Source organism: Phyllopteryx taeniolatus, chromosome 1 (genome assembly GCF_024500385.1).
Source record: "Phyllopteryx taeniolatus isolate TA_2022b chromosome 1, UOR_Ptae_1.2, whole genome shotgun sequence".
Classification (NCBI taxonomy): Eukaryota; Metazoa; Chordata; class Actinopteri; order Syngnathiformes; family Syngnathidae; genus Phyllopteryx; species Phyllopteryx taeniolatus.
In genome coordinates, this window is record NC_084502.1 from 47,728,234 (window position 1) to 47,740,191 (window position 11,958).

The window sequence follows — 11,958 nt, forward strand, 5'->3', positions numbered from 1 at the left end:
AGGTGCGACGTAGGGCAAAGGTAGAGGTGGCAAACGCCAAACAAGAGGCGTATGATGACATGTATGCCAGGTTGGACACTAAAGAAGGAGAAAAAGATCGAGAAGTTAGAAAGACACTAAAGAGGGCAAAAAATGTAAAGGCAGTTGGTCCTGATGACATGCATGTGGGTATGGAAGCATCTAGGAGAGGTGGCTGTGGAGTTTTTGTCCAGCTCGTTCAATAGAATTCTAGTGGGTGAGGAATGGAGGAAAAGTGTGCTGTGTCCATTTTTAAGAACAAGGCTGATGGGCAGAGCTGTGGGAACTATAGTAATAATGTTGATGAGCCACACAGTGATGTTATAGGAAAGAGTAGTGGGGGCTAGACTGAGGACAGATGTTAGTATTTGCGAGCAACAGTATGGTTTTATGCCTAGAAAGAGTACCACAGATCTATTATTTACTTTGAGGGTGTTGATGGAAGAGTACAGAGATCAGAAGGAGCTACAGTACATTGTGTGCTCTTCGGTTAAGGAATGCAACCAGCAAAGTTAATTTGAATCTTGAGATGCATTAAAAAATGTAGTTTATTTGATATCTTAGGAAAAATAAATGGTAAATGGACTACACTTATATAGCACTTTATCAACATCATCACAGTGCCCAAAGCGCTTTACAAAGGCTCACATTCATAAACCAATGAGCGACTGCTGCCATGCGAGGCGCTGCCAGGCCCACTGGGAGCAAATTAGGCTTCAGTGTCTTGTCCAAAGACACTTCGACATGCGGACAGTCGTAGCAGGGATTCCAACCCGTTCTACCTACTGAGCCAAAGCCACCCCAACATAATCCCATTGGTATCGCAAGACTAGTCCAGATCTGTGTGACAGACCACCAAGGACTCCACTAAAAGAGGTTTGATGAAGATCTGATATTGTATTTAAAAATAAAAGTGTCCGAAAACAAAACAAAATTTTTGTATGCATCTCAAGATTCAAATTAACCTTGCTGGTTGCATTCCTTAACCGAAGAGCATTGACGTCCGTATTATTGGGAAGCTTTTATTTTGAAGGTGGCTTTCGCTGCGAGTTGGCGACTTATAACAGTAATGCCTAGTATGAGCAAAATTAGGGGCGACTGTCTGTCTGTCTGTTGTCGTACTAGAGCGGCTCCAACTATCGGAGACAAATTCCTTGTGTGTTTTTGGACATACTTGGCAAATAAAGATGATTCAGATTTTGATTGCTACTTTACGAGTGGAGGCTGGCTTGACCGGCACTATATACCTACTGGGTGCGTGCCTTTAGCGTCCTCCTTCACGCGCACCCTTCCCCCTTTACGTCCACATGCTGTCCTCAGCCACGTCCGCTTTTCCTCTGTATAAGCAGCGTGTCTGCAGGAAATGCTCCCAGTCAGTCAAGTGGAGCGCTCATTACATAACAACATTTATAGATCTTGGAACTCGGTGCACACACAAGGCGCGCCGCATTATAAGGCGCCCCGTCCATTTTGGAGAAAATTTAAGACTTTTAGGTGTGCCTTATGGTCGTGAAAATACGGTACTAGACTGGTCTGCCAGCAATCCCGACCTGTCTCCCATTGAAAATGTGTGGTGCACTATGAAGTGCAAAATACAACGGCGACCCCAGAATGTGAAGCAACTGAAGATGTACATCAAGCAAGAATGAGAACTAATTCCACCTACCTCCTCATTTCCCAAATACATTTTGAGTGTTATTAAAAGGAAAGGTGATGAAACAGTCTTACAAAGCTGTCAAATGTTATGAAACGTCCGTATTTTGTTACAGACATCACTGAACGCTGACTCGTTACGGCTGTAACACAGATTGTTCCGGATATTGGGGGAGAGAAAATGTGCCATGACGCGGGTCCAACATTACAGGCCAGTACGGCGCTGCGTCCGACCACAGTGCCAAAAATTTCATGTGATTTCGATGAAATAAACACTATATTGTTTATAAAAATGGAGAGGAAGAAAAAAAGCTGCTTCCGGGCACACTATTTTATTATCAAGCCGATCAGATCGGTGTAAAGTCTAAAGATAACCTTGATTCGTCCCACAATGGTGAAAGTTCCATCATTTTAGTAGCATTAATGGATGTAGGAAATAAGTATATACCGTAATTTCTCATGTATAATGTGCATTTCCCCCCCCAAAAAATTGTCAAAAGTCAATAGTGCGCATTATACATAGGTATCGGTGCAAATAGAAAAAACCTTCACATTTTATAAATGTATGCCGCCATCTAGTGGTTATGAAAAAGCTGTACACTTTTGTTCCAAAATGCCATCGCCACCTAGTGGTTATACAAAAGGTGTGGCCTACACTTTCATTCCAATATGACAGGGGTGTGTATGACTGCATAATATGTACAGTTGTGCTCATAAGTTTACATACACTGGCAGAATTTTTAAAATATAGTATAATATGACTGATGACTGAACAACAACCATCATTAATTTCTTTACGGTTATGTTTTGTTTTTCACCTGGTCCTTCATTTTCTTTAAAGAATTGTACCCATCTTACAAATTCTGCCTGGGTAATCAAACATATGACCACAACTGTATGTTTTCCAATATACTAAATAAAATTAGGGCTGTGAATTTCAAAATAAGAGCAAGTAAATTAAAAAAGTATTATGTCTTAAAATAAAGTGCTTAACTTTAGATCAATTCTTAGAAAAAAACCTAACAAAATACAGACAATACTTCTCTTTGATCATATGGGTAGAAGCAAAATCATGCATTGTAAAAATGCATTATACATAGGTAGAAGGGTTTTCCAGAATTTGGAGGTCAACTTTGGGGGTGCGTATTATACATGGGTGCGCATTATACATGAGAAATTGCGGTAATATAAAAAGCGTGCCAGAGAAGATATCTATACAAGTACATTCACTAAATAGAAATCTAAACTATTGTCCATGCATAAACTATCCAAATCAATCTATCAGCAGTCTTGTATGTTTGCAAAATAGAGTGCTGAGTTTTGAATTTTGAGATCTAATTAATCTGATTTAATATCCTTGCTTTTTTTGTGACCAACGTTGAAAGGCAAATTAATCCATAGACAAAGATATTTTTGAGGATGGCCCGTTGAAAACTCATATAAAGTGCCATGAAAAAGTATTGGTCCCGTTCTCAAATTCTTAGATTTTTCCATAGTTTCCCCACTTTAAGATCATCAAACAAATGTAAATATCAGACAAATATAACCCAAGTGAACTTAAAATGCTATTTTTAAATGGTGATTTAATTTATTTAGGACCAAAAAAAACTCTTCAAAGTTACCCAGCCTTGTGTGAAAAAAGTAACTGCCCCCTAAACCTAACCTAAATTACTGGTTTGGCCATCCTCAGCAGCAAGAACTGAAATCAAGCCTTTTCTATAACTGACGTGAGTCTTCCACATCTCTGGAGATATTTTGGCCCACTCTTCCTTGCAGAATTGTTTGAATTCAGCAAAAATTGAGGGTTTCTGAGCACGAATGGCCTTTTTAAGGTCATGCCACTGCATTTCAATCGGATTCAAGTAGGACGAGGCCACTCCAAAACCATCATTTTGTTTATTTAAACCATTCAGACGTTGACTTGCTGGTGTGTTTTTGATCGTTATCCTGTTGCAGAACCCGTGTGCTTCAACTTGAGGTCACACAGTGATGGCTGAACATTCTCTTCTAGGATTTTCTGTTAAAGAGCAAAATTCATGGTTCAATGAATAACAGAAGGCATCAAATTCAAAATGAGTGAATATTTGCAAAAAACAAAGTTTATCAGTTTGAACATCCATCCATCCATTTTCTGAGCCGCTTATCCTCACTAGGGTCGCGGGCGTGCTGGGGCCTATCCCAGCTGTCATCGGGCAGGAGGCGGGGTACACCCTGAACTGGTTGCCAGCCAATCGCAGGGCACATACAAACAAACAACCATTCGCACTCACAGTCACATCTACGGGCAAATTAGAGTCTCCAATTAATGCATGTTTTTGGGATGTGGGAGGAAAGCGGAGTGCCCGGAGAAAACCCACGCAGGCACGGGGAGAACATGCAAACTCCACACAGGCGGGGCCGGGGATTGAACCCGGGCCCTCAGAACTGTGAGGCTGACGCTCTAACCAGTAGTTCACCGTGCCGCCCAGTTTGAACATTAAATATATATATCTTTATTTCATTCATTCATTTATTCATTCATATTCCGTTCCGCTTATCCTCACTAGGGTCGCGGGCGTTCTGGAGCCTATCACAGCTATCTTCGGGCAAGAGGCGGGGTACACCCTGAACTGGTTGCCAGCCAATCGCAGGGCACATATAAACAAACAACCATTCGCACTCACATTCACACCTACAGGCAATTTAGAGTCTTCAATTAACCTACCCTGCATGTACCCGGAGAACACCCACGCAGGCACGGGGAGAACATGCAGACTCCACACAGGCAGGGCCGGGATTTGAACCCCGGTCCTCAGAACTGTGAGGCAGATGTGCTAACCTGTCGTTCACCGTGCCGCCGTATATCTTTATTTATTTATTTAATATATTTATTTATATTGTTGTTGTTTACGTTTTACATAACCTCCCAAATTCATTACAATTGAAGTTTGTGCATAGTACACTTTTTGTCTCTCACTGTCTGACATGATTCAGACTAAACTTTTCCTGTTTTAGGTCAATTAGGATTACCAAATTATTTGTATTTGTTAAATGACAGAATAATGACAGAAGGGTTTTTTTCGGCAATTTTTCATTACTTTCTTCCAAGTCTGATGTTTACATACAGTAAGATTACTATGCCTTTAAACAATTTGGGGAAACCCAGATGTCATTTCTTTGGAAGCTTTGTATAGTTTTTTTGACAGCATTTGAGTTAATTAGAGTGACACTTGTGGATGTATTAGAACTAGGCATACCTGTAACACACTGCTTCTTTAACATCATGGGAAAATCAAAAGAACTCAGCAAAAATATCAGCTAGAGAATTGTGGATTTTCACAAATCTGGTTCATCCTTGGGTGCAATTTCCAGATGCCTGAAGGTTCCACGTTCATCTGTTCAAACAATTATACCCAGTATAAACACCATGGGAATGTCCAGCCGTCATACCTCTCAGTAAGAAGAAGGGTTCTATGAACATGCCATAGTCTGAAATGTACATATCAACCCAAGAACAAAAGCAAAAGCCCTTGTGGAGGTGCTGGCTGAAGCTATTGAGTGTGTCATTATCCACAGTGAAACGAGTACTGTGCCTACATTGGCTGAAAGGCCACTCTTCCAGGAAGAAGCCATTACTCCAAAAGAAACATCAAAAAGACAGATTACAGTTTGCAAATACACATAGGTACAATGACCTACATGTTTGGATCATGTTTGGAGACTGTCCTGTGGTCTGTCTTTCATGACTTAAAATCCGGTCTGAATAATCTCCTTTTTATAATGATCAAACTTTAACTTAAACTTAATCATAATTGAACTGTTTCTTTACTTATTTTTTCTCTCTCACACTTGAATATTTGTAAATTAACATTTAAAGTAATAGTTCTGTTTGGAAATGACAATTGTACTGTATATCTGCCAAATATGACCAGTTCAGGTTGTACCCAGCCTCTCGCCCAGAGATAGCTGGGATAGGCTCCAGCACGCCCTCGACCCTAGTGAGGATAAGCGAGGAAGATGAATCTGCCAAATATGATTACATTTTAATCTATTTCACTGCCTATGCAGAATTTGTCATGTCAAACTAATTTGTAACTGACTTGAATCCCGATGGTGCTCAATTGGGCACTCTTGTTTATATATGGAATGTCCAGGTCCAAAAAGTTTTTCAGTTTCATCGAAAGCTGCCTGGTAAAGAACTACACTCAGCGACCGCCAACGGAACAGCTGCTCAAACATCCCTTCATTCGTGACCAACCCAATGAGAGGCAGGTCCGAATTCAGCTGAAAGACCACATCGATCGGACTAAGAAGAAGAGGGGCGAGAAAGGTGCATTTGTCTCCCCAATTCTGAAGAACATAAGATTATGTGATGTTTGTGTCACTTGGAATGTCTCCTCTGCACAGATGAGACTGAGTATGAGTACAGTGGCAGTGAGGAGGAGGAAGAGGATCCAGCGGAGCAGGAGGGAGAACCAAGGTTTGGCTGCAGCACTGTTCCTACTTGGTGTACTTGCTGTATTACGTGCTGTCCTCACTACTTACTCCTCACAAAATGTACTAATACAGTTTAACACGTCTGATTGCTCTCACTGTCTAGCTCCATTGTTAATGTGCCGGGTGAGTCAACGCTACGTCGAGACTTCATCCGCCTCCAGCAGGAGAACAAGGAGAGGTCGGAGGCACTCCGCCGCCAGCAACTCCTACAGGAGCAGCAGCTTCGTGAACAGGAAGAATACAAGCGGCAACTACTGGCCGAGAGGCAGAAGCGTATTGAGCAGCAGAAGGAGCAGCGGCGGCGCCTAGAGGAGGTTGGATTTATTACGAGAACCTCCAAGATACAACGCAACTCCAATCGAACTCCGAATTGTTCAGATTTGTAAAACATTTGCTTCTAACATTAGGACATACTGTATAATTATCTGAATTGATCAGTTCTAGGTACCGAACCCCTGTGATACTGGCTCTGCGGTCCCTGTACAACCAGTGTCAGAATTTGGTCCGCATTTCCGGCAGTTAGTCAGATTCTTTGCCGATGAAGGTTGGACACTGCCAAGGCTGCCCTTTGTCACCGATTATGTTCATAACTTTTATGGGCAGAATTTCTAGGCGCAGAGAGGGCTCAGTTTGGTGGCTTCAGTCTTGCATCTCTGCCTTTTGCAGATAATGTGGTTCTGTTGGCTTCACCAACTCTCACTGGAGCGGTTCGCAGCAGAGATTGAAGCGGTTGGGGTGAAAATTATCACCTCCAAATCTGAGACCACGGTCCCCAGTCTGAAATGGGTGGAGTGCCCTCTCCAGGTCGGGGATGAGATCCTGCCCCAAGTGGAGGAGTTCAAGTATCTTGGGGTCTTGTTCACGAGTGAGGGAAGAATGGAACGTGAAATCAACAGGTGGATTGGTGCAGCGTCTGCAGTGATGCAGACTTTGTATCGGTCCGTTGTGGTGTAGAAGGAGCTAAGCTGAAAGGCGCTGCTCTCAATTTACCAGTCCATCTAAGTTCCTACCCGCACCTATGAGATACGAGCTGTGGGTTGTCGAAAACAGTTTCCTTTGCAGGACGTCTGGGCTCTCCCTTAGAGTGTACGAAGCTTGGTCATCCGGGAGGGGCTCAGAGTAGAGCCGCTGCTCCTCCACATTGAGAGAAGCCAGATGAGGTGGCTGGGGCATCTGATTAGGATACCCCCCCCGGACGCCTCCCTGGTTAGGTCTTCCGGGCATGTCCTACCTGGATACAATTAATACAAACAAGTGTAAAAAGCGCTGTTCATATTGAAATATTAAACAAAAGTAGTTACCCAAGGGGTGGGAGAAATAATTTATTTTTAAAGGTCCCATATTTTGGCTATTTAGACATTCACAGAGCGACTCTAACATGGACTTGGGTTAAAAGTGTAAATTTCATTTTTTTAAAAACTCCTTGGTTTTGTCAGACTGGTGTTCTAGTTTTACTTCTGTTCTGCTTTGTCCATATTTGGCTAAGACCTTTCCTCTTATTGGTTGCCTCCGTGTTGAAGACCCACTTGTGACAACACACATATGTTCACAGTGCTGGCTCAGGAGCAGAGAGGTTGGCAGAGATCTTTGCTATTGACGTAGATAACCTGGAGAAATTTGAATGACCTGATTTCAGGACTCGGCAGTAAAACGTCTTGAACTCGGAATGCGTGGATGATTTTAATTCATATTTCACGTTTACTAAGGCACCATTGATCCCACACTAGAAAAAGTTGGTTTGGTAAAATATGGGACCTTTTAAGCCTAATGGATAGACAAAGCTGAACGTGACTGAAGTGGAGCATCGTGAAAAAATTAGTTGGCGACGCTTGACTGTCCACAAAGAGCGAGAGCAACGCACCTTCATCAACACGCTGCAACTAAAAACCTGCGACCGTGTATTGAGTTTTGAGGCTGCACCTCCAATATACTGTACTGTATTTTTTGTTGAGCCACCATGACACGATTGTCAAGGAAAAAGTCGATTGCCACAAAAAGAGGAAACAAAAATTGGATATTGGAGAGATTCTTGATAATGATCGCCCCATTTATTGACTGCACGTGTGTGTGTAAACATAACATTTGTTGTGACAGCTCTCGTGCATTTCCGTGACAGACTCTCCACGCTTCGTAGCAACAGGTTGATATGAAATTGAAAATGGGTACCGTATTTTCCGCACCATAAGGTGCACCGGATTTGTAAGGCGCAGTCTCACTTACGATGTCTATTTCTGTACTTAAGCCATACATACATAAGGCGCACCATATTATTCGGCGCATGCTAAAACAAGGTAACAGATGCAAAACAGTGAGTTTGGTTGAAGTTTATTCTACTACTTATTTAAAAATACACTCACATTATTTTTTTGATCACTCTTTTGTCACAAATCCATCCTCATCTTCTGTATCTCAATTGAACAGCTGGGCAATTTCGCCATCAAACATGCCGGGTTCTGAGTCAGTCTCGTTGCCGAGTGGCTGTTCAGCAATGATGCTGGCTTTCGCGAAAGCTCGGACAACAGTCAAAGCAGATACCTTAGCCCAGGCATCTACATATGGTGGCGTAACTCGCCCGGCGCTGCCTCCCTGTTTTAGTAAAGGTGCGTTCGCCGTCTCTCATCCATCGCTCGCAACTTCACTTTGAACGCCTTGTTTACACCAATGTTCAGCGATTGGAGTTCACTGGCAGTTGCTGCGCCACGGTAGTCCTTGCGCAGATGGCGAGATGGCGCCACTCTGAAAACTAGTTGCAGAATCTATCTAGTTCAGTCATGTTCAGCACCATCGCTCAGTGTACGGTGAGCCTTAGGCTTGAGTGTGCGATCCCTTTGCAATGGATGTGAGGGAAGTGTGAAGCGATTTATGTGTGATAAGCCTGTGATAGAGCCTAATGCAAATATGAATCAAGATCGATTGCAATCAACGAAATGACATTTTTTTGCCAATAGGTTTAATACACACAATTGAAATGCCTTTTGCAATCCTGAGAAACAGTTGTTTTCAAATGTAACATTCACATTTTTTTACATTATTCTGTCCTGGAAATCAGCCACAACACTAGGCCATGTACATCTTTCCCTTTCTTTCAGTAAAATTGTTTTTATCATGGAAATGGTGTTGACAAAAATGTTAGGGCGAGCCACGAGGTCAATGAGGTTAACTCTGGATCACCACTAAGTTTTTAGTTTTTTTTTTTTTTTTCTTGTCCTTGCTCAGAGTTGTTCTGTGAGTGGTTTGGAATCACTCTTAAACTAGGACTCAGTAATAATGCCTTGGCTTAAAGCTAAATTATTTCACCATGAGAAAACTCGAACATTGCTAAACAAATTTATTAGCCAACTGAGACAAAAACTAGAAACACATTTGTTTTGTTTTCTGTTCAATTCTGACATGTACGACCTTAGCAGCGTTTCAAATACGAGGCTCAACTATTTTCTTTGTTTCCGATACATTTATATGAGTCCCGATAAATACATAAGAGCTGAGTGTCTTATCTGTGTCGACACTGCAGCAACAGCGACGTGAACGCGAGATGAGACGGCAACAGGAGCGTGACCAGCGTCGGCGGGAGCAAGAGGAGAAGAGACGCATTGAGGAGATGGACCGGCGGCGTAAAGAGGAAGAGGAGCGCCGACGTGCTGAAGACGAGAAGAGGAGGAATGATCGTGAACAGGTCTGTTTTCTTATGTTAAAAACTCTGAATGGCCTTAACCACACATTGTTCTGTGCCTTTTGTCCAGTCGATAACCGCAGTTTAGGTCAATAAAAACAGCATTTCGTCAAACTCCAGGTTTTCACGAATGCTTCAACATTCTGCTCCAAACAACATGGAGGCACATGTTTTAAAGGGGACATATTTTGCCAAACCAACTTTTTATAGTATTTGGGATGTAATATTGTCTCTAAGGTGCCTCAGTAAACGTGAAATATGTATTTAATTCGTCCTTGCATTCCTGAGTTCCAGACGTCTCCTCATAAGTTGGTCTTCTACATGGATGCAACCAATGAGAGGAAAGGGGGCGGTCTTAGCCAAATATGGACAAAGCGGATACAAAACTGGGTCAAACAGAAGTAGCTGTCAGAGGGGCCTTTTCTGGACACAAAACCAAAGGAGTTTTTGTTAAATGAAAATTATAATTTTATACTAAGTCCATGTTAGAGAGTCACTCTATGGAAGTCTAAATAGCCAAAATACGGGACCTTTAAGTAAACCCCTTTGTTTTGTTTCATGTGGCAAGGGAAGGACGATTTCTTTTTTTTTTTTCTTTTTTAGCTACTTGGGCACGCAAATAGAAAATGAGAACACTCGCATGCGTCTACAGGAAGCCAAAACTCCTGTCCAGTTACTAACAACAAAGACCAGCTCGCCATGTTTCTCATATCACTCATTAGGCCACGCCCCTTAAAGACTCACATCGAACACCACAGTTGTTGTTGTGAGTCGGAATCTCTCAATATACAGTAATTCCACTTTATAAAAGTAATTTATTTCCTTTTCTATTTTATATTAAGAATTTGGACAACAGTCTTCTTTTTTTTCTTCTATTTTTTATTATTTAATTTTTTTTATGGACAACAAAAAGGTTTTTTTTGGGGGGGGATTGGAACAGATTAATTGCATTACAGTTCCTCTCAGTGTGGAGTATTGTTTTGATACACAGATCATAATTATTCTGTTTCTAAAATGTTGGCTTAAACCAAATTGTACGAAAAGCAAAGCATCAGTTCGCATTGGAAATAATATTACAGCAAAATAAATTGTAACTCCAATTGTTCCAGACACCCAAAAATATTAACAAAAAAATAAATTTTATAGAGAATAACTATAGCTGAAGATACAGAAAACTATGTGTAATAAATAAAAATCACGAATAAAATGGATAAACATTAAACATCGCTGAACATTTATTGAACATAATACCAACATTTAAGCCCATGCATGTAATTGTCTCTATGACTACGTTACGGTCTCTTAGCACCCTCTAATGGTCAAAAGTTCATACTCCAAAGGAGTGAATTATGTAGTAACTGTAGTTGTATGTCCATTTATTTATGACGTCAGAAGCATAAAACATCACATTTGAAGACTCTTGATGGCATATGACAGACAGCAAAGAAGTTAGATAGGGGAGGAGAGGTTATTGTTTAGAAAAGGAAATTTTTTTTTTTTTACTTTCCTAGCAATATTTCTTGATTTTTATGGTGGAATTTTCTTTTGCTCAGTGGTGGCTTTTTGAAGAGTTGCACTCAATAAAGAAGCACAAAAACCTTCACAATGCTTCAAATGAACGCACTTGGTGTCACTCGTGAGGAAGTGCTGCACCCTGTAACACAGTAACGTCTCACCGTACTTAAATTCGGCTGACAAAATATGAATAGAAATACAGACAGTTGAAACAATGATACATGGCATGTTCAAGTAGTAAATAAATGACTGGATAATGGCCGTTAGGTCCATGGTACAACTTGGCATGACACCACGTTCACAACCCTACAAGAAAACACACAAAAGTTGCGCATGGAATGTTTTGTGTGGATGTTCAAGTCTTGGAAATGAGTGCTGAGTCTTGGGGGCAGATGAGTTTGTCACTGACCATTTTCAAACCGAAGAAAAACAGAATCTTACGAAAACGGGCATATGAAAACCAAGGTTCCCCTGTACTTGTATGTCAATGTGCCACTGCATAGTAGGGGTTGAACAGAGAAGTCGGTGAATGGACTTTACCACTGCGCAAAGACTGTTAGAGCTTGAAGTTAACTAATTGCTAATCATGTGTTTTAGCATTAACATGGAAGCCTCGTGGCCTCCTA

At 41.4% G+C, this 11,958-nt stretch overlaps 1 protein-coding gene and 1 long non-coding RNA gene across 12 annotated transcripts in view; one reads left to right on the forward strand and one right to left on the reverse strand.

Annotated features, from left to right (window-relative positions):
• Positions 1-11,958, forward strand: part of LOC133489872 (mitogen-activated protein kinase kinase kinase kinase 4-like) — a 52,241-nt gene that overhangs the window by 20,370 nt on the left and 19,913 nt on the right. For all 11 annotated transcript variants that reach the window (XR_009792025.1, XR_009792030.1, XM_061799146.1 and 8 more), the window contains exons 10-13: positions 5,805-5,980; positions 6,058-6,130; positions 6,251-6,461; positions 9,659-9,820. Coding sequence is in view for 9 of the 11 variants with exons in the window: in XM_061799146.1 (XP_061655130.1) it covers positions 5,805-5,980; positions 6,058-6,130; positions 6,251-6,461; positions 9,659-9,820 (622 nt within the window). In the remaining 2 variants the exon portion in view is untranslated. The remainder of the gene's footprint in view (positions 1-5,804; positions 5,981-6,057; positions 6,131-6,250; positions 6,462-9,658; positions 9,821-11,958) is intronic.
• Positions 3,582-11,958, reverse strand: part of LOC133489906 (uncharacterized) — a 12,421-nt gene continuing 4,044 nt past the window's right edge. The window contains exons 2-3 of the long non-coding RNA XR_009792046.1: positions 7,164-7,378; positions 3,582-3,688 (exon numbers count right to left, since the gene is read on the reverse strand). This is a non-coding gene — a long non-coding RNA (uncharacterized LOC133489906). The remainder of the gene's footprint in view (positions 3,689-7,163; positions 7,379-11,958) is intronic.